The sequence below is a fragment of the Octopus sinensis genome, linkage group LG8, assembly GCF_006345805.1.
Source record: "Octopus sinensis linkage group LG8, ASM634580v1, whole genome shotgun sequence".
NCBI classification, from domain to species: Eukaryota; Metazoa; Mollusca; class Cephalopoda; order Octopoda; family Octopodidae; genus Octopus; species Octopus sinensis.
Window position 1 is genome coordinate 87,373,710 of NC_043004.1, and position 23,719 is coordinate 87,397,428.

A 23,719-nucleotide genomic window follows, 5' to 3' on the forward strand; every position below is an offset into this window, starting at 1 on the left:
AGTAGTTGGCATTAGGAAGGGCATCCAGCAGTAGAAACCTTGCCAGCATAGAAAGCAGACATCAGATGATGATGATGATGATGTCTGCTCAGAAATTAGATATATTCTTGTATTATAACACACATGTTTCAGAACACTGGAACACATGTCAAAATGAGGCTGTCACCTCTCTCTCATCATGACTGCATATGTTGCTGGAAACAAAGAAAAAGCTCTTTTCCTGGTGAGCATAATGCTCATCCCTCTATGGGTACATCTTTATCCATTAATGATCTTTGTAAGTACATTTATAGTAGACCCATTTGTCTCTTTCTCTATACACACACAATAATAATAATAATGGAAGTCTGTCGGGGTTCGGCAATGTCAGTGATGCCAGGGGTGGGAGCAGAACGAGGCCACATGCAGAAGTAGGGTTGGGGATCTTCTCTTTTCGGGTTTGTTGCCCCTGGTCCAGGCTCTTGAGGCACTTTTTCTCGAACAGCCTAATACCCTTCTAGGTGTTTAATACACACATAAACACTTTCTAACCAATTAAAAAGAAAAAACAAAATGTTAAAAAAGTTTTTAAAATGTGTGAAATAAATGGAAGAGATAGAAGGGAAAGATAACAATAAAGATAAGAAAACAACTGAAGTGTTAAGTGATAAGCAAGAAAGAAAAAAAAAAGCAGAAGAGAGAAAGATATTGAAAAGAAAAAAAAGTAAAATTAAAACAGAAATTAAATATTTCAATTAAGTGCTAAAAATTCATTCTGTGAGCGTTGAATTGTATGGAAATTAATGTGAATTGTTTAGATATTTACCATCCATTACTGGCACAACTATCAATGCTCTGTCGATGAATACTGTATTGGTTAAGTGAAGGGCTACACCAACACTGCTTGGGTCTTCGAACTTCACGTAACATACTCGAGCTGATACTTGTGAGTCAGATTCACTGAAAGTACAAACACAGATACAAGTAAATATGCCAGTATCAAGACAAAGGACATAAAGCGAATAGAAAAATAGCCGATACATACACAAAGATAGGAAATAAAACAGTAATTGCATTTAGTTGAAATACTTAGATTATAAGAGTAGATTTCAGACATTCAATTTTAAAAGCAATTACTAAACTAAAATAGCATTAATTTGGAAGATTATATAATTAAGAGAAAATGTTTGTTACACAACAGATGATATAAGTAATTGGTGACAAGTCATTACCAGCTTATTTTAGTAGTTAATTAGAATTAGTCAAGCACCAATGCATGAAGCTCACAAAAACTCTTATTAGTATAATATACTAACTGATATTGTATCAGAAAAGAGCAGGAGTTGAACTGTATTATAAGCAGTGTAGCACCGTTGAAGACTGGGTCTTTTGAATTACTTGTGCTAATAATGTTTTATTTACTCCTAGAGGACTTTCTTTAAATAGTTAGATCTTACAGAGAATGGTAGATTATAGTTAATGAATGTGATAGCAGTCAGTAAATAAAATATGATAATAGCTTCATGCCAGCTAATTGATTAGAAAGTTGATTAAAAATTTATTGAAGGTCTTCATAAGAGACTTGAAAAATTCATTTGATGAACTTCCCTCAGAGTTTGAGTGAATGCCATTTGCTGGGATATTGTTTGGAATTATGATTTGTGGCAGTAGAAACGAACTGGTGTAGATATTAGTCAACAACCACAAATCTCTGTCCTTGTTGCAGTATAGTGGCTTGTGTATCTCAATGACCCTCATAGCTATGACACTGGAGAGCAAGTTCTTGGTAGGGCCTCTCATACTGGATAGGTCAGGATAGAGGCCAAACTAATATGGACCTCTTCCCAGAGGTAAAAATAGGTTTGCACAGGACCAATGCCCCTTGTTAGAGGAAGGACTTCCCTCAGGGAAACATATGAACCCACAAAGGAAGCAGAAGAGAGAATGCCCCAAAATACTAATGCAGAGCTGAAAAAGCAGAGATCCAACTGGAGTGAAACAGAATGGACAGCCAAGAGTCAAAAACAGTGGAGTAAAGTTGTCAATGATCTAGGCTCCATAGGGAGTGAAGATAACTAAGATAGTGAAACTTTTGAGAGTGGAGTCAGAACTATAATTCCCTGTTCACTGCTTCAGTTTCCTTATTGCCCACTTTATTATGAGAGAGAGACAAATAAGGCGATACCAAAATATTAGGGATTATGAGCCGTAAGGAAACAAAGGACACATTAAAAGTGTTTCAGAATGATGGTTGACTTTCTTAGATATAGGGAAATGGAAAAGCTAGAACATTTTCAGTAGATTCATAACAGAATTAGTTGATTATTTTTACCCCATGGGTCTTTCACTTCAGACATCCTAATCTTTAATCCACACTTCAAATGACAAAATAACTTTTATGCTTCAAATACCTGTGAATCATGCTGTCTTTATATAATCAACAATTCTGATAGTGAAGACACAGAGGGGTTGGCAACTTAACAGTGTGAGCTTGTTGACATATTTAATGTTGCAGGCTTATGGCATGCAAGTAGTCAACCAAACAACAACGCACACCCCAAAGATCTATTTATCTTTTTGATGTCTTATTTGACCTGTATTCAAATTATGACCATCCTGTTGTCTCTTCCGGTATATAATACTTAGGATTAATTTGTCAAGTACATTTAGGCAGTTTAAGATGGTTGGGTATGAGGAGACACCTTCATAGGCCAAGCTTTTGATGTGTATAGAGTCTGTCTTTGAGTGAACCAGATAGGCAAGACAATATTTAAGGGATATATAGAAGAACTTCTGGACATGTAGTTTCAAGAGTAATCTTCAATTTTAGTAGTTTTATTTCCATGTAAGTAGTTTATAAGTGTTATGGTAGTCATGAAGTGGATTAGAAATTTCTTTGTGAAAATGCATGGCGTTGTGATTAGGGTGTTACACTCATAATTGTAAGATCAAGGTTTCCACTCTCAAACCAGACGGTATATTGTGTTCTTGAGCAAAACATTTCATTCCATGTTGCTCCGGTCAACTCAGCTGCAAATGAGTTCTAGCAACAGCTAGTAAGTTAATTCTGTGACATGCCAGTGTCCCATTCAATTACTTATACCTCTATGAAAACTGGGTTACGATCTGACTTTATGAGTCCTTCATGACTAATAAATTCCTTCAGGGTTACTATAATATTGCTCTTGAAAAACCAATAAATGTTTTTTCTAGAGGTATCAGTCATGATCTTAGTGACATTTTCAGGTATATTGTACCCTGGACTACATAATCCAGTAGGTCGCTTCTTTTTTTTACTAGACAGTAAAGTGCTATATGAAGGAGATTTGACTAATATTTCTAGCAGGTCAAGGACCATTTAGAGCAGCATTTTCCAACCAAGATTCTTCAAAACACTGAGTTCTATGAGAAATACTAATAAATACGTTAATTACAGGTAAAGTTATTTTTGAGCAATTTTCATATTCAATTTTATATTTGCAATTCTATTATACATGCACAGACAAGGAAATCATATCATTTGTAAGCAGTAAAGAGACTAATGAAGAATTGTATGGTAATTTGATCTAAATGCGGTCTTGATTAAGACAAAATTCCTTAAACCAATTTTTTTGTGGAGTCTCGTGGATTTAGCACTGCCAAAGATAGTTTTATGGTCTGTTCAATCTCTTGAGAAGTTTATGAAAGAGAAAGAAAAAGATTAATAAAGATATACATTGATTTGTAATGTAGGGGTTGCCTGAGACATGAAATGTATTGCAAGGGTTCCCAAAAAGTAGGAAATGATGTAGAGTCAACTTTGATGCTTTGAAGTCAATGATGATAGCAATGATGCTTGGAGAGCTACAGAAACTTTCTAAATGTACTAATTGAACTGATGAGGGTTAAGTGTTAAGATAAATCACTGCAACACTCTAGTTCAGTGATTCCCAAACTTTTCAGGCTGCCACCCCCTTGACACCCAGGCCACATTCCTAGTGCCTTCACCCCAACTAACCATCATAAACATAGACCTCTTTCTACAGCAAATTCAAAGCAACTGTATTTCACAAATAAAACTTAACCTAATGACCCCATTATTTTGTTGTTTTTATATAATTCGCCAACCCATTATTGCCTCACTTTTCTTCAACGCCCCCAGGGGGCAATACAGCCCACTTTGGGAACCACTACTCTAGTTCATCAGTGTTTCTAAGGAAGTGTTGAATTTTTTTGTTTTTTAGTTTATATCTCTAAACAATAATAATATAAATTGAAGGAAAGGTAGACTGATTAACATCATGTCTGTATTGTTTCAAACATATTTATTTAAACCACTTATAAAGTAATACTCTGCATACAGTCTTCCTAGAAATATAAACAAACATATCAAACCTACTGAAAGAGAATTATTTTCATGACATTTAACCCTTCAGCATTTAAACCAGCTGGATCAGACCCAAATTCTCTATCTGGTTTATGTTTAAACTAACCAGCCTCTCACACCTACTCTAGAATAGCATTCTAAAAATATACAATTGCACATCATCAAAATCTTGAAGCTACAAGATAATGCATGATTAATTCAAAATAATTGTCATTATTTAATGTCCGTTTTCCATGCTAGCATGGGTTGGACGGTTTGACTGGGGTCTAAGAAGCCAGGAGGCTGTACCAGACTCCAGTCTGATCTGGCAGTGTTTCTACGGCTGGATGCCCTTCCTAACGCCAACCACTCCGTGAGTGTAGCGGGTGCTTTTTACGTGCCACCAGCACAGGGGCCAGAGGAGGCTGGCATCGTCCACAATCAGTTGGTGCTTTTTTACGTACCACCGGCATGGAAACCAGTCAAGGCGGAGCTGGCATTGGCCACATTCAGATGGTGCGTTTTACGTGCCACCGGCACAGGTATCACAACTACAATTTCCATTTGATTTTCATTTTGATGTTGATGTACTTGACTCAATAGGTCTCCGCATTTGACAGAGTCATCTGAATGCTAAAAGGTTAAACTCCATCTCAAGTATCATACATACACCCACAATATTAATGTTTGTTTTTATGTCAGGTTATAATAAAAACAATTTAACATTAAACTGAAGAATTACTCAATCTTTCTTTTTTTTTTTTTTTTTGTAGAGTACATGTTTATTAAACATTTACTAAAGATGCAACAGTGACTTGAAAGTTTCAGCCTGCAGTCTGAGAGAGAGGGAGAGAGAAAGAGAGAGTCTGGATATCAATAGAAACATCATTTAAAATGAACTGAACGTAACTTCTAGGAAGCAAAAATACAAATCTAAAAAGTTAATGCATTGCTGTATTTATCATGAAATAAAGAGCAATTATTACAAATTGCTAAAACTTGAAAATAGATATATTAAAATCAAACTGGAAAAGAATTTGTGCTTGAAAAATCATTAAAAAGATTTAACTGGTGTTAACAGCTGCACTACCATAGGAGCTTCAGCCCCTTGTGGGCAATAAAAGAAATATATATGTGTTACTTGATGTGCAAGAAATAGCAACCAAATCTCCCTCAAACCATATCTAAAGAAGAGCACATAGTCTCCAAAACAGACAAATATGGGATGGTCACAATGAATGCATTTGACCTTAGCTTTGCTTGATCAGAATTGACTGGGGGGGGGGGGTAAATAACAATAACAGCTGCCAGCATCACCTATGAAATGTAAGTTACTGGGGAGCTTGTATAGGGTTGCACAACCTGCTTGCATAGTAGTCAAATCTCTCCAGTATCACAATCTACTGTCTTAAAAAAGAATTCAAGAGCATGTGGTTCTAAGGGTCACTATACTAAAGCAAAGACAAGATATCATCCTTGTTTAAATGTTCACTTTTCCAGGCTGGCATGAAATGGATAGAATTCAGAGGCAAAATTTCTTCAGCCAAATGTTCTTCCAGTCACCAACCTTCATACATTTCCCTATAGCCAGACACGTTTTTCACAGTGATGTTCATTTACAACCATTGTGATATCAAGACAAGGGTACACACACATACATACAAACATATACATGAGTGTGTGGTAGGCTTCTTTCAGTTTCCATCTAGCAAATCCACTCACAAGGCAATTGTAGAAGACATTTGCCCAAAGTGTCCTGCAGTACAATTAAACTTGAGACCACATGCTTGAGAAGCAAGCTTCTTACACAGAGAGACACACGTGGTAAAATGCCTTTGTAAGTTTGCTCAATCAGGATTGGCATGGTGCTTTAAAATATGCACAAGCAAAATTATTTATGTTATTAATTTTCACAGATGAGGGGAAACAGAATTTAGCAACACCCACAAAGACATGGGACAAGGTAATGAAGCATGACCACCAAATGTTGAGTCTCACTGAGTGATTGAGACCTTTGGCAATTTGCTGTGCTTGAGAAGACACATCAAGCCATGTGAAACCACAGTCGTGACCAGTGCTGGTGATACAGAAAAGGAACCCATGCCAGTGACACGTAATAAGGCTCTCCCTTTTAATCATCATCATATTATTCCTTCTTCCCGTCCTTCATGGGTCATCTCAGTTCTTATTCAGAATTAATTATCTTCTGAGATAGGGTGGGAGACTGCATCTTGCTTGTGTTTCATTTTGGCATAGTTTCTACTGTACAGAAAGTACTCATTTTATTATGGACCAGCAATAGAGAACCTGCCTCGTTCCCTGCAAAACTTGAGTCCTCTTTTCTCTATATTGTTTCTGTTCTTTCAAGGCAAACAGCAAAACAAGATTGAGAGGATGTTGGGAAAGGAAGTAAGGAAGAGAGAGAGATAGTCATTTTATATGCTGGTTGTTGGTAAATAGATTGAAAAAAATGTAGAATTAGCAACATAATGGTGTTGCAATGAAGATCGATGACTACAAAGGAGAATGAGTGATGGCTAGCAAAAGATAGGTGATGCTATGTGAGTAGCAGAAGAGAGGTAAAGTGATAAAGGGTGACAGTGAAAGAAACAAATACTGATAAGAGCAAAAGCCATTCTTCATTAGACATGCAGCACGGTACAGTGGACAGGAGAGAAGGACCAGTGGTAGATGTAAGGGTAATGAAGAAGAGGTTCAACAGTCAACAGATGGAGGTTTAACAAGAATACAATGAGTAAGAAACCTAATATACATTATAACTTACATCTCAACCACCATTTGAGCAACCATGCTTGCAACAGTGGGCAGGGCTTTCCTAAAACAGCAAGTCACCACTTACCATGGGCCTTTGGGAGATTTAGTTGCTTTGTCACAAGTCTTACTAGGGTTTCCTGTTCCATATCTTCCAACCACTTCAAATAGAACTTCTTTATACAACTGACATTCTCTATATGAATGTCTACAGCAGCACAATCTTCTATCTTGTACATTTCAGCTGATTCCTCTTATATCCAGCTTTCCTCTCAGCTCATTCGAGTTCTATCCTATTTTCTCTTTCTAGCTATCACATAGCTTCCACAGTCAAATCTCATGTCTCACTATCATGCAGTACTGCACTTTGTGCACACACACATCATGCAATCTATCCTTTACTCTGTTCCAGCACATACAACAGCTCCTGGACTCTTTGCCATCGAGCCCTGGCAACTATACTTGAGTAACACCCTATTACTGCTAATTAGGGACATGCAAGTAATAAAAGCTATCAACTACTTCTAATGAGTTTTCTAAGTAATTAAAGAAATTTTTCTACATGTATTCTTACAGCTGACTGCTCCCATACATCTGTCAGAGTTTACTGCCACTGTCAACTTGTTTAATGTCCCACTATACCATTTGTGCATTCATTGTTTGCACTGATTAGGACGTTTAAGAAAAGTTTTCCTCGAGGCCTTTTCATTCCAACTTTTGCTTTCGTGTTTGAAATTTCTTCTCTAAATTCTGCTATAAGAACTACATCAGTGTACAAAACTTCTGACAGACAACCAATCTTAACCATTTAGCATTTCAACTGACTACATCTGCTCCGAATATTTTACCTGTTTTATGGTCAGACCAGCTAGATCTGGCATTTCACACCTACCCTGCAATGTCATTCTAAAACCTCAGTCATGTAATCAAAATCTTGAAGCTACAAGATAACGCATGATTAATTGAAAACAATGTGAATAAATAAGCATTACATTTGACAGTAATCATCATCATTTACCATCTGCTTTCAATGCTGGCATGGCTTAGACAGTTGGACTAGAACTGGTAAGCTGTACTAGGTTCCAGTTAGATATGGCTTGGTTTCTACATCTGGATGCCCTTCCTAATACCAACCACTCCAAGAGTGTAGTGGGTACCTTTTACATGTCACAAACACAGGTGCCTGTTCTGTGTCACTAGCATGGTATTGATCACGACTATGATTTCACTTGGCTTGACAAGTCTTCTCAAACACAAAGGGTTAAACTCCTGTTACAGTCTGGAGGACTGAGTAATGAGCCTTGGTGGACCTCTATCTTGCACACTAAACTCACTGTTGATTGCAGTTCTGTAGAGAGTTTGTATGTCCATCTACGCTATACAGAGCCTGTCAAAAGCCCACAGCAGCTTAAAATTGCTATATCTAAGGCCTTACTCCTAGTTAAGTACTTTTGCAGTTGTCTAATTAGAAAGATGCCACTAGTAGTGCATCTTCCTGGCACAAACTCAAACCTCATCCTCTGTTCCTAATCAGATGTGCTTTAACACTTTCAGTAACTATCATAACTTTTGCTTCTGTGGCTTCCCCTTTCTGATACATCACTTTTACCCTTATAACAGTTGATAATGGTACTGCTACAACAGTCATTGGGTGTGATACCTCCATGCAGTACCTGATTGTTGCAAATACTACAGTACGACCCACCTTGCAAGATATTTTCTGCATTTTAGCAGTTATATTTGACAGTTAAGCTGCTTTCAATTCATTATACTTTCGACCATTCCACCATTGACTTTAACCATTGATCACTGTTGGATCTTCTTGGAATAGGTGTTCTCTCACCTATGTATTCTCCTCGCTGAACAACTTCTTGTAATAATACTTTCATACCTCTTTTTTTCAGTATCGATAAAAGCAATTGTGCTGTTACCAATCCAACAACATTTCTCTTTACTAAGTATAATTGACATATGCTTAGCTTCTCTTCTAGCTGCTGCCCTCTTTCTCCCAAAATTTATAGTCTTCACATTTCCATCTTTGTTTATCACACTCTTAACCCCAACATTTTTCTCCTCTCACTAGAACTGCCTTCCTATTCTCACAACTCCTTCAGTTTGGCCAACTATGTAGTGAAGACTGGTTTTCTTTCCTAATTAAATGAAATGTGTAATTTCCTCCTAACACACAAGAGATACCATGTAGCATTAGTCAGCTCTACATTTCAGTGAGCCTAGGCCATGGTCAAGACATCTGCATTTTAACCCCAAATGCACACACCTAAAGACAGCTATCTTTCCTATGACCCTTCATCTGTCTGCCCTCTGTCTCTTCAACAAATTATTCTCTACAATTTTCATTTTCTTTCCTCTGACTGCTTATATCCCTTCCTTACATTTTTAAATGCTCCCATTCTGCTTGCTATATTTGCCTCATCTCAAACAGGATATTATTAATAACTGGTCTAAATAAAACTCAATTCCATATCACTAGCTGATATAATAGTAGTTCCACTAACTTCATATAATTCATCCAATGTTAACTTTGTAATTCCTTAAATGTGGTGAGTGAAACAGGACATCGTTTGGATGACCAGTTTCAAAATATTCAGAACAACACTCAATTAATTCACAAGGCATTTTATTCAATCATCTCAAATGTTTTCTTATATCACAATTCAACCACCCTCCATAAACAAACAAAAAAAAAACCCTAATGTTTACTTTAAGTACATCTTCTTCCCCAATAGGCATTAAGATAGTCTCTATCCCTGTCCATACCGTCTTCTCTACTTTCATCCATATAACAGCTGCTTGTGATGCTCCACCATCTCCTCAGAACTATTTACCATATTTGATGGCATAAAAGATGCTCGAGCATATTAGATTGGCTCAACCATAATATTTTAAGTTTGGTACTGATTTCTACTGGTCTCTTTATTCCAAACTGCCAGGTTATCAGGGATGTAAACAAACCAATACCAGTTGACAAGTAATGAGAGACAAATACAAATGATAGATTTCAGCACATTTTCCATCAATGAAATTCATTCATGAGGCACTGGTCAGCCTAGGACTATAGAAGAAAACTCTTGCCCAAGGTGCCACACAGTGAAACTGAACCTGAAACCATGTGGTTGGAAAGTGAACTTCTTAACCACTCAGTTGCACATGTACATAATTTTCAATCCAGAAACAAAATGACACCACTATTTTTTTTGTTCACGAACATTTCAATAAGAAAATTCCACTCTCATTTACATATTCATCAATATTCCAAACATAACTAAAAAAAATGCCACACATCTACTGAAAAACAGAAATGCAGATTTTTAGTAGTTAGCGATCATTTATAAAGCTTTGATACAACTATGTAGAGCAGCTTCCATCTCAGACTGAGAAAAGGAAAACAAATTTACCATATTAAGAACACTAGAGAGATGTATAAAAGATAATTAATGCTAGTTAAATGCTGCTTAGTAGCCAGAAATATTATGGTTAATAATATTTCTTAGCTCCTAAGAAAAATATTTTCATTGTTTAATAATTTACAAGTTCTGACAATACTGAACTATGCCTGACTAGTTTGAAAATTTATTACATTAGAATTGAAAATCATCATCATCATTTAACATTTTTTTTTCCATGCTGGCATTGGTTGGATGGTTCAACAAGAGTTGGTGAGCTAAGGAACTGCACCAAGCTCTAATGTCTGCTTTGAGATGGTTTCTACAGCTGAATGCTTTTCCTAATATCAATCAGTAACTTTTATTTCAGTAGTTTTATTCAAAAGGACATTGACTGAGCTTTAATGCATTGTTTTTCTTTTCCAAACTACTTACAAAAGTCATTAACCCTTTAGCATTTAATCTGGTCATATCAGGCCTAAATTTTCAGCCCATTTCATGTGCAAACTGACCAAATCAAGCCTATCAGACCTACCCTACAATGTCATTCTAAAAATACACAATCACATCATTGATATCTTGAAGCTATTAGATAATGCATGATTAATTCAGAACAAATAAGTATTACATCTGACCGTAGTCTGAATGCTAAAGGGTTAATAAATGTTTTTTGATGGTGGGCTTAGTAAGTTATAAGTTGTTGTTTTCTTATGTTAAGAAATGAAAATTGAGCATAATCAGTTAAAAACAAATGAGAAACAACTAACATTTCATCTCTTCCTAAAATAGTGGTTTCATGATCCCATACAAATGCTGAAGATCCAACCAACATGTGCCAACATGGAAATATAAACATAATGTAAAAATAAGAATGAAACTCAACTTTTAACAAACATGTGAATATCAAACAAAACTTTTGAATTAATTAAAGTTAAAATTGCATCAAAGAAGTATATCAGTCACCAGACAATTGGCTTTAAGAAGAAAAAAAAAAAGCAACCTCCCTTTTTGTCTCAAATTAATTTATTCCCTTTAAACCATAATAAAGTAAAATAGAAGCATAACAAGACTGAGGCAAAGACAAAGATAACTTCACAAACTATTAAAAACTAAAATACTCTGAATATTTCATAAATAATGAACTTAGAACAACAGTTAAGCCAGATAAGATAGACTGCCATCAAGATCAGTCCGTAAAAAAAAGAAAAATGCATATGATTAATTAAAAATAATTGAAAGTAGCAAAGCTAATGAAATCAAATAACTAGAACAAACATTTTAAAACATGCTTAAAGGATCAGAATTTTGTCCAAAACTCACACAATATATGAATGCTCAAACCACATGTCAAGTGAAAGAGAAAAAAAAAAATGAAGATAACTATTTTTAAAGCTACATGAAAATATTGTCAAAAATATGGATTTGTCATTAATTTTATATAAAAGATATCATATCACTAAGAAATCCTAATTTGTATATAATTTCACTCATTAAATATTCTTGACCTCTTTTTTACTACTATCTATCCATAGTGTCAGCTTATCTTAAGATTTTCATACCTATATAAAAATAATACAGAATACAAGTTAGTTGATTGCTCAAGTGTCTAGCAATTTTGTACCAAATACACCCACCCTTCTCTGCCAAACTAATCTAAGCTAGCTACATAAGTAGTGAGAGACAATCCTTATAAATATGCTTTTTCATATTTCCATTTCAGTGGCATAGCACAGAATTTGGCTGCTCTCTACTTTAAAGATAATATAACTTGTTTAATTTTAGATTGTTTAATTTTAGAGTGTCAATGTAGGGTATGTGTGAGACGCTAGATACGACCAGTTTGAATGCAAAGCAGGTAGAATATCTGGGCCAGATATGGCCAGTTTAAAGGCTAAAGGGTTAATAAACAGATGTATATAGTGGCCACACTGTTATGGACCATACACAACCACTGTTCTTTTTTCCCAAAACTTGTAAACAAGAAAACCTAAGTGGTTAACAAAAACATTACAATGGTATCTAAAAATTACAGAAAAATTCTTGTCATTATCAACTGTTAGACATTTGTCTTTAATCTAAAATCATACAAAATGAACACTCAAAGAACAAAAGATGTGTTTGTGCAATATATGACAACTATTATTGTAGTTAAGAAGCTTTGCAACTATGTGGTTTCTGGTTTAATCCCATTGTTCGGCAGCCTGAGATTGTGTCTTCTATAGCCTGAGGTCAACCAAGGACCTCTGAGTCAAATTTGGCAGATGGAAATTATGTGGGAGCATGTTGTAAGGACCATTCCTGTTCTAAAGTGGCAAACTTTTAACTGTTACCTGATCTACCACCACCACAAAGTCCTTGAGAGCCTCCAGGAATCCATTCTATTGCAAATATTCTGGCCAGAGAATGACACTAGATAAGGAGAAACTTGAAAAGAAATATGGGAATTGCCCTTCCTCCTCTTGAAAGCTTCATCAACTGCAGGTGTGCATCTTTTGTTGTTATTACAGATGAATTCCATTTACCTTTCTATCTATGAATCCAAATCGTTCCACAAAGTGCATAACTTGCTTCCAAATCCACTCTTTTCACACAAATCACTGAGCAGTCAATCTTGTCCATTTGGATCACCTTCTGCATGCAGTGGCAATATACAGGAAATTTGTCTCTAGAGTCTAACATAACGCAAATCTCTTCAACAGTGTTCTAACCATCACAATGATACAGTGTACACTCAGGTCACTTCTCTTCTTACCAAATTCTTGAAGCCTTTTCTATAAAGTGTTTACCCTGAGATTGGAAAATATGAAACCATTCTATTGCTGTCACACACAACACTTGATGGAAACAATCAGAAATAATCATTTTCAGTTTATCTCCAGTAGTAACCATCAAATCAACCAAAAACTTTCCTCGTTGGTCTACTAACTCTTTTGATTCCAACCCATCTGAGACTACCTCTTGTTCTACACACCAATCTTCTTGTTTTAAATGCTTTAAGTTAAAACCCTCCATCAAAATATCCTTCTTATTTATCTTTCAAACACCAGCTTAAATAATGGCAAATTTATTTTACTAAATTCTTTATTAATTGAAACAAAGCAGAGTATTTCAACAGAAATATGATAACAAAAGGGTTGAAGCAACCTTGCTGACATCAACAAAGCTTGTAAGAAAACTACTTGTCTATGGGCTTCATATGTCATTAATTAATGTACTGGAAACTTTTAAAAGCATATTCCACTACAATATCAATAGAGCTTCACTTCTACACTGATGATAATGCCATATATTATTCTCTTCCTTTCCACATACAGGCTTTAACCACACGCAAGCTTATCCTTTCCCACCTAACTTGCACATCTGTAAAAACTAACACTTCCTTTCTCCGAGCTTAAATTCGAAACTGAATCTAAGCTCGGAGAAAGGAAGTGTTAGTTTTTGCACATTCTTCTGCAGTGGAAACTCAACAATTTAGTCTTCTTCAACAGCATCTTGCAACCACTCTATCACAATGTCTGACAAGCTCCCAAAGAAGGCACTTTACACAGCCAAAACTGCATCAAAGCTTCAAATAGTCCTTACTTTAAGAGATATTTATTTACACTTGTACAGTGTATACATTATACGTAAATTCTAGACTGTATCTAAGAAAAATCCATCAAAGAGGTCATCAACACATTACAACCACCATCAAAGTTTGTTTATTTGGCTTCTGAATTTACTAACTCAATATAACTCTCTTCTCATCACAGCCAGTGTCTCACCTGTTAAAGTCCCATACTAAACACTAATAACTCTCTCATATTTGTTTCCACCTATATTTAACTTAGTGTTAAATATTCAATGCAGTGAACATCAAATTCTAAAAAATAATTGCCATGTCTATAAACAAAAGACTAAGATGAGTACTATTCCAATCCTTTCGTTAAGTATTGGATATAATTTAGGATATATTTCAATCTTATTAGATCTCTTCAATGAAGCATAATCATCAACGTACTAGTAATGTAAATGAAGCACCAAATATTAAATGCTAACACCCACTTAACTATTGTCTATCACGCGGATGGCGTCCGTGAGTAATTTATCCTTTGGGTTTCTCAGATATAAGATTAATCAGCTAATTTTATCCAGTTATATTTCTCCTAATTAAGATATATCACAAAAAATCACTGGCTATCTGCAGAATAACTATACAACGGGGAAATATGCATAGTAGTCGAAATAACTAAAAATTATTAGAATGGAAAGACACATGGCAGAACATGGACGAGCCATTAAATTTTACGTAATGTTTACAGTAATGGCCTCCATTTTCTTGTGGTAACATGTCATGGAGATTCAGGAGGGGCAATAGCCACAACCTTTCTAAGCCCTCGCAGACTGATGAGATGATGCAAGCTGTGGACAACCTAGGCATCTGTAGGTAAAGCGCGGGCAGGTTGGAAACTAAGTCTGATTTGAAGGCTTGCAACAATGAATTCCGCTAAAGTCACTTAAGGGTCAGGTAGGTAACTTTTCATGCATCAAGAATATGTTGATGAAATTATCAGTTTGATTTTAAAAAGAAGCCTTAAGAATATAAAGTTTATAGTTTCATACCAGACTCAATTTCGGTACTAAATAATTTTTTTCCCCCCTTGCAGGTTTTTTTTTTTTTGTGGGTGGGAGTGCAATCGTCTTAGTTAACTTCGGAAGCTGTCGGAAATGCATTTTTCCCGTGGTGTCAAAAAATACAAAACATCAAAGTACTTATGTTTAAAAGCTTTTTAATTATGTAAAAAAAAAAAAAAAAAAATGTAAATTACTATTTTGGGAAAGACTCGTAGAAGAAGATAAATAAATAATCGGAATCCGAATATCTGCAAAGTAGCAAATTTTAAGCAGATCGTCCTCTACATGCTGACAGCTATCTACATGACAAACTACTAAATGCAAGCAGTCGGACTATGAAAGATAAGTCCTGTTGCCGCATACTATCAGGGACTAACAGAGCCAAGACAGAAACTTCACATATATTTTACCATCATTTACAGAGAAAGACTAAAAAAAGAAAATCTCAATTATTTTTCATATTATTAAATGATAGAAACTATATATTTTCGTCGGTGTTTTCCAGTTTGCAAGTGAATAAATTGCATACTCACCTGTTTATAAATTTGATACATTCAAGACTGCAAGTGAAGAAATATCAATTGAGTATATTGAAAACTCTTCACATCTTTTAACATTAAACTTCATTTGTAATTCTTTCTAAACTAAACATTTGTAATTTACTTCAGTTGGCTATGTATTATTAATCTAGGCGGAACTTATAACACAATAAGGTCAAAGTTTCGAACGTAAAAATTTGTAAAATATTCGTTCGACAACGGGAAAACACTTTAAAATGGTTATGAATTTAATGCCTAAACTTTATAGTACATTGAAAGTAATTTGCATGACTTCATTAACTATACACAAAATTGATTTTATTATTATTATTATTATATATATATATATGGCAACATTGCCATATATATATATATATAAGGATCTGGTGACGAATTTGATGTTAATTAACAATAATATAAAACAATCAAGAAGAATGATACAAAGAAAATGTAATAAATATATAATTTAATTATTTTTTTTTTGTTTAAATCTTAAAACAAGCTGGTTTACTGTGCGATGATAACTTAAAAATCTTAACAAAGACACGGAATGGCAAACGACACGATCAAATGAACTTACTCTGATGGGTACATGCGAACTTCCTCGATCCTTCCAAGAAAGGAAAACAAGGTTTTCATTTGTTCCTTAATTGCTCCAGGTGCTACATTTGTAACTTGAATGACTTTTGTATTGAGTTTACAATCAGCAACCGCTGCACCAGCCATGGTTGTGCACAAAATTTGTGCAAACAGATTGCCGGCAAAATGGTGATTGTTTATAGGCGGAAGTGACGTCACCGGAAACCACAGCGTTTAATATATTTTCTCAGCATTTGTTCAACTTCTGCATAATTTAAAATGTGGTCCGAATAACCAGCAAACTTTTTACTTAACTTTCTTAAATTACCAAATCTTTTATTCTTAAAATTAAAAGTAATAAAAGGTGGCTTTAGATTTCACTGACAACTAGAATTGTTATTTTAAAAATAATTTATTCGGCGCCATTCTTTTTATTTTAGTTAAATTTGTAAGCTGGTTGTGATAGTTTTAAAATACATGTTCCATTTGTTAATTCGATGAAAATTAAACTAAAATACTGAAAGATATCGATCTTAAAATTTTCCACTATCATCGAATTACTTGTCAATAATCCTTCCTATCTTGCTCCTCTCATTTATTTCTATCATTGACACCAGAACTCAAATTTTGGAACGGAAACAGTCGATTTAATCTATCCTAGCTGTTGACGGGTACATTTTTTAAAATCTTTTCTCTTTTATTAAGTTTTTTTCTTTCTTATTTATTAATTTATGGCAAAAATTAATGTCATTCCTATAATCAATATATAAAACTACATCAATACACCAAATGTGAAATCAATTGGAGCAAAATCAAAGGAATTGAAAAGTGTGAGCTAAGCAGAAAAGATCCCTTTACTTTATTTTATTTTTTTACTCGACCTGGAAGCATGAAAATCGAAGTTAATCTGGATGGGAATTGAAATCAAAACGATGGGTAATGCAAGGCAGTCCATCTAGAAATCCTATAATTCTGCCAGTTCGGGGTTTGATATTGACACACATCAAAAAGCAGAGAAATAAAAAGTTGAGATTGGCTTTTTCAAAGAGATTTTAGTGAGTGAAGAGGGAAAGATTTGGTTCAATTAGAATTTGCTTCAGTTCAGTGACGCTTGTTTCCTCCACGTACTTCAATATCAGAATAGGAAGAATGGTATTATACAATACTGCACTGGTTGTGTTCTATTTTTATATCTGCTACTTGGTATTTAATAAAATTGAACTGTGTAGGGATAGTTTAATTAACTGAGTATACTCTTAGGTTATTTTCGTGCTATTCTCCAAGGTGAGGGAAAATTTGAGATATTGGCGATCAATTATAACGATTGTTTTGACTAAGTACAAAATTGTGCTTGTGGGGAATAAAAGATAGTATGCCGAATGAATTTAGTAAAACATCTAGTCTAGTTTTTTTAAACTTAAATCGCTGTTTAATCTTCTGTAATTAAATAAATATCCATCTGTGGATCACCAAAACTTGTAGCGTAAGATGGCTGTAGATGCAACCAATATCGCCGTCTTTCCTGATCAGATCATCAGCTTACCTTGTGTTTTCATCTTTCTCCCAATCTATCCATTAACAGTATTCAATAACTCCCTTGGTGGATCCTCTATATTTCTTTTACCGGAAATTTTTTTCCATACATTACCATATTCTCTTAAAGTGAAGTGTTATGATGTCATGTTGCATCATTAAATTATTTCATTTTTCGTATTTTAACAATTAACGAAAGAATTTCGTGGTTCTCGGTATTCTCAACAATTTATTTCCTAACATTTTCCTTACTTCGATGTTCAGCATATGGAATGGAAAATATCTTTCTACATTACCTTTCAGCATCTAACGCCCGTGATACGTTGTGCAACTAACGTCCCTAATTCGCACTCATAATGCATTTGGATAATTTAAAAAATATAAGTTAGTTAAAGAAGGTACAGTGCCCTTTATGTTCCCGGACCTTCTTTGTCAAATGAGATAAATCCAGTTGATAATCAGTTTGAAATTATGTAATGAAGAAATCCCCAACAGCACACACTACAACAGAACAGTCTAACATGAAACTTCTAACCCACGAGATAAAAACAAAAATCAAGTGATTTTGTTGTCACCCTCTTCGCCATCTCAAATGAGTACAAAATATTTTAAAACTGCTCCCACCACCACTATTTCTACACATGTTTTTTTTTTTTTGTTTCCTTTCACGATCAATGGCATACTTATGTGCATGTACAAGAACATTACTTTCATAGAAGTTAGTTAAGATGAGAGGCCATGTGTGAATGACGTAGAATTGTAAGTTAACCGTACAGAAAACTGTACTGGTAGGAGGAAGAGAAAGGGAATAACATTTATGAAAGGAATGTTGGAAGTGAGCGCAATTAATCAGTAATTGGCTAAGTCAGAGAGATTGCTCTTTTGGAAGGAGTGTTAATAGGACACACTGTAGCATGTTCCACTAGCTTTGGAGAGTTTGGTGAAGATAGAAACTTGCCCTGGAACGCGCTTTTGCGGGGAGAGTTGAGGTATTCGTTTTTGTCCCTGCAATAAATTAACGATGAATGCCAAAATAGATTTGAGATCGTTTAAATATTATGGTAGATTTTAGTTGTCTTTTCCCGATGCATAGGAGTACATGAATTCAGCACTACCTTATATATAAATAGCAATTTCTGTCTGTCTGTTACCATTATAGTGCCTAAACCAGCGAGCCAATATTCACGAAACTTTGTATACATGTTACACTAACAATAATAGGTTAATTGGATTTCAATAAAAATCTATAATGTGTCCCCCACTGGGGTTGAGTGAATTATATGATAAAATAAGAAGGTTGCAAAAACTATTAGTCGGAGGGAAACGCATTTGCTGAGTGAGGGTGACTTATATCAGGGAAGGTGTGAACAGCGTTATGTAAGCTACAAATATTGAGTGGCAATGGGACGTCCGTGTTAATACAGCTGTCATATACACGCAACGCTATATACATAGATACAACGTGCGCGCGCACACACACGCACACACAGAAAGCTGGGTGTGAGGAATACGTATCTGATATCCATCGTAAAGTAACACTCACACACACAATGCATACATACATACATACATACATACATATGTCTACTAAACACCATTTAAAACTCAGATTACCTGTGTATACGTTTGTAAATGTGTGTGTGTGTGTGTGTGTGAGAGAGAGAGAGACAGGGACATAGAGAGGTCCTATAACTGTCTGTCTGTCTACTTTTGTAGGGTCTTCCCTGTTGCTATCACATATTGTGAGATTTTAAAATTACGTTAAAATTTCCAAATTTGGTATATTGAAATAATTTTCCACATCAAATCCGATTTTGTTATTTTGTTGTTCCAGAAAAATTGCAGAAAAATGTTACTGAGGTTTAAAGTTTACCTAATCAGAAAACAGGATTTGGAAGCTGACATTTTCTACATGATAGCTGGCATTTTCTGCATGATAGCTGTCTATCACGAAATGAAAGCAAAATCATTAGGAGGAGGAAGTTTTATTAAACAAACCAATGCAAAGCATTACGACGACCAAAGTTGTAAGAATTTCCGAAGTTTTAATGAATAAAGTCATGCGAAACGATCAAATAGACATGTAAATAATTTAAAAAGGAAAAAAATCCCCAACAAGTTTTTTTTTGTGAAAAATTGCACAAATCTGCCCTGATCAAGAGGCCTATTTGTCGGGGAAGACATAGAATAAGCAAAAATTTATATAAGACATTCTATTGTAAAAACTGCCTGGCAACGACAGGCTATTCAGCTCATTCCAGCAGCATAGGGTTCTGCTGTAGGCAATATGTATTTGGGGGACGGAAAACTGACGGGCCGCCCCAAGCGGCACACACTCTAGTTACGCTAGTGATTCGTGGTATCTTTCTAGTGTAACACTCGGACGCACATTATTGTAATTTTTCTTATTTTACCCGGTATAACATGTAATGTAATAAAATTGACGCGACGCTCTTATTTAACTCAGAAGTTTTTAGTTTTGCAAAACTTTTTACTTTTATCACGGGGTCGCCCGAGAAACCTTCTTGCCCTCTCCAAGAACATTTGTTATTGTTGCTTATCCCAAGACATCTCTGATCTAACAGACTTATGAAGAAATACATTACAGCTACAATCATGCTAATTTTTGTTTCAGAGATCGTCTGTATGTTTCTTTTTATAAAGACGGTAGGAGTGATTCGCAGTAAATGTGGTTGCTATTTCAAGTACACCGAGCGTCCATGTACAGGCTCCCTATCTTGCTCGAAATATATTTGTCTCTAGCTATAAGGTTCCAACTGGGAACTAAAACCATTCAATATTTCCTTAGCGACTATGCATGTTAATTATTTTGTTTTGCGCTCGTCTAATTTTAAACCACGCAAAACTGTTTCGCTTTTCGCTTAACCGCAAACAATTTCGCGTTTTTTACACTTCTCTTTCTTTTCCGCTTTCGCTTGACGTGCACTTCTCATAACCACAGAGCCCTCTTTGCGTTCGACCTGCTAGAAATAGTAGCCAACTATCCGCTAACGAATGGTATTAAAAAATCTATTCAATTTAACTTTGTCTTTTCTTACAAATATGTTTATAAGAAACTAGAAGCAAATATTTTATTGAAATATCTTTTTAACACTTGTAAACAAGACTGAAATAAACAAATTTTGTTGTGTCTAGGGAGAGTCATTATGCCAACATTAATAATACACGCACGGATTCAATTCCATTCCTTTATCATTAGTCAGTTGGTTAAGTATCCAACTAACAAATCAATTGTTTGTTTAACTTGGTTAAGCAGTAAGTGTTTATTTTTTTGTCAGAGCTCTTTCGTTGCTATTTGCAACCTTTATAGTGACTTTTCTCTTTGTTGTTACGTAAGTCGCTTACAATGGTTTCTACTTGGGGATAAGAGAAAAGTCATTGAAGAGGTTATAAGTAGCAACGAAACAGCTTTGACAAAAACCAAAACAAAACAAACGACTTGGTGTTTAACCAAATTAAACAAACAATGGATTTGTTAGTTGAATATGACTTATAATAAAGGAGTGGAATTGGACCAGTGCGTGTGTTATTAATATTGACATAATGACTCACCCTAGACATAAAAAAATTTGTTTTAGCACACAAATTAAAATAATGAAATCTTACAAACCAGATACCAAAACGAAATAAATAAATAAATGAATAGTGAAATAACTTTTAAAGAAAGATCAAAAGTTATAAAAGGTGAAAAATAATTAACGAAACATTTTCCATTGTTTGATACTAGAAAAGAAATGACCGTTTGATCGGCCATAAACAGCTTCCTAATTTCCGTGGAAAATGGTAAAGATTAAGTCAGATTCCTTCTCCAACCTTTCCTTTCTCCCTTTAAATATTTATTTGTAGCGCACCTGAGCACTGTACATTAATCTCTCGCCATATTGTGGTTCATTTATCGCGATTTATTATTTAAGCTTATGTCGATTCCTCTGTGGTGTTGTTTTGCATTTATGATAAAATAAATACACACAAGTTATAAAAATATTTTTTAAAAATTGCAGTACAGTACTGGGATCGTTACAAAGAAATTATTTTAAGAATCTGGCGGTCAAAGTGAAAAGATCCTGAACTCATTGTATACAGTAATCCCTTGACTATCATAGGTGTTACGTTCCAAAAATCCCCGCGATAGGTGAAAATCCACAAAGTAGAAACAGGGATCCATGATAAGTTCATTAATATAAGATGGAAGCATGAAAATAAATACGTGAAACAACGGCAATCTTTAGTTTTGCAATTTCTTCCTTGTTTTTTAATTAATATCTGGAGGAAGGAACTGTGCTCATTGCCTTCGCACACTCAAACAGACCGGTGAGATCGAGGCATTAATTGCTGCTAGAAATAAAAATATGTGCAGGGAAATGATTCCAGAGGATCAACATTCAGGATAAGTAGGATTGGGGTGAAGGATGGTGGGGGAGGACATTATATAAATGATGAAAGACGAAAAAGGTAAACGCCCCTCACCAAAAAGAAAAACAGACGAATGAGTCATGAGTACACGACAGTGCGAAGCAAGGAGTTTCAGCGCCCAGTGGGTAAAGACACATTTGGCATCTTCAGCTTAATAGACACGATAAACAAAATGAAATTTTGGACCTCTATATACCTACATCTGAGGGTGACTAAATCCCATCGTGCTCCTTGTTACCCATCTGGTGTCGCGAGGAGTAGGGGCCATTGTATTTGTAGAACAACAGAGAGAGGAGACAACATATCAGTGAGCCAGAGGTTGGAGCATTCAATAACAATGCTCTTGCAATGAAACTTTGAAACAAATGAAGGCAATGTTATAGCAATTAATATTTCAAAGAAATGGAAGAAATACTGCTAGTGTATAGAAAGAAGTTGTGCTTGTCCATCACTAACTAGGTTCATATCTGTAATTTGTAGCAAATCAAAGCACTTGTAGACTTCAGTATTTTGTAACTTCCAATCATATAAATGTTTAAATCTTTATTTCGATCATTCTTCTAAATGTTAATTAGTTGTTTCAGCAATTTATTTGTTTCCATCTTATAAATACTTGAAAAAAAAAAAGAAAGAAAGAAAAGAAACAAAAATGAATCGGTCGGCTTTTTCTAGCATTCTAACCTTCCTTGGTGAACACCAGATCTACAGGAGACCTATTCTATTACTCACCAGCGGGCTCTCGCCCTTGCAACTGGCATGAGAAAATCCTGTCAAAACTCCCTGTAACTGGGATCCACCTGCATATAGTCCCTTGGATCAGTGAGTTCCTGTTATATTGCACTACTGTGACATGTGCTAATGGAACTTCTCTCTCTGTCCGACAACCCTTTCAGCTTGGGTGTTGTGTCTCCTGGGGTTCAGTTTTGATCCACGACACTCTTCCTCCTATATATCAACAACCTACTTGTAGTCACAACACCCACACCTAAACGAATGATATTCTACTTCATTCCTCTCTAGTCTCCGACAACCAAACATCAGCCACATGCAATCTAGACATCTCGCGAAATCTGCGCTGACTCTCGAACACATCTTTTAATGATGGGGAAAAGGTCTTTTTTTTAAAGGTAAAGGGTATGATTCGGGGTAGATTTGTCTGCTTTTTCCAGCAAGTCGGACAATCGCATATACTGTGATCGTATTTTTCTGTTTTCAAACTGATACCCAAGTGTAAAAAGTGGACTTGTTTTGGTGAAAAGCGACACGCTCCAAAATCGAAACTGTACTATCGCCTGTTTTTCTGTGAATTGATTGATTGATTTAATGACTACTGATACTAGTAATATCAACTCGAAAATGAGTAAAAAGCAGAAGTTAACTCCTCCGGTGGGTACTGATCATGATAGTATACTGAATTCGGTCCGATAAGTACTAACCTTCAAAATATATGTAGCATGATGTATCTACAGACTTATTTACACCAGGGGCCCTACTATTTCAAAATACAAATACATCTCGTT

The 23,719-nt window shown here is 35.2% G+C and overlaps 1 protein-coding gene across 7 annotated transcripts in view; it reads right to left on the reverse strand.

The window, feature by feature from the left end:
• LOC115215069 (serine/arginine-rich splicing factor 11) overlaps positions 1–16,452 on the reverse strand; it is a 40,846-nt gene extending 24,394 nt beyond the window's left edge. For 5 of the 7 annotated variants that reach the window (XM_036505545.1, XM_036505547.1, XM_036505546.1 and 2 more), the window contains exons 1-3: positions 16,234–16,452; positions 15,648–15,674; positions 806–939 (exon numbers count right to left, since the gene is read on the reverse strand). In XM_036505545.1, coding sequence (XP_036361438.1) covers positions 806–939; positions 15,648–15,674; positions 16,234–16,379 — 307 coding nt within the window. In that variant the 5' untranslated portion in view covers positions 16,380–16,452. The remainder of the gene's footprint in view (positions 1–805; positions 940–15,647; positions 15,675–16,233) is intronic. The other 2 variants (XM_029784220.2, XM_036505544.1) reach the window with 2 other exon arrangements.
• Between the last annotated feature and the right edge of the window lie 7,267 nt (positions 16,453–23,719).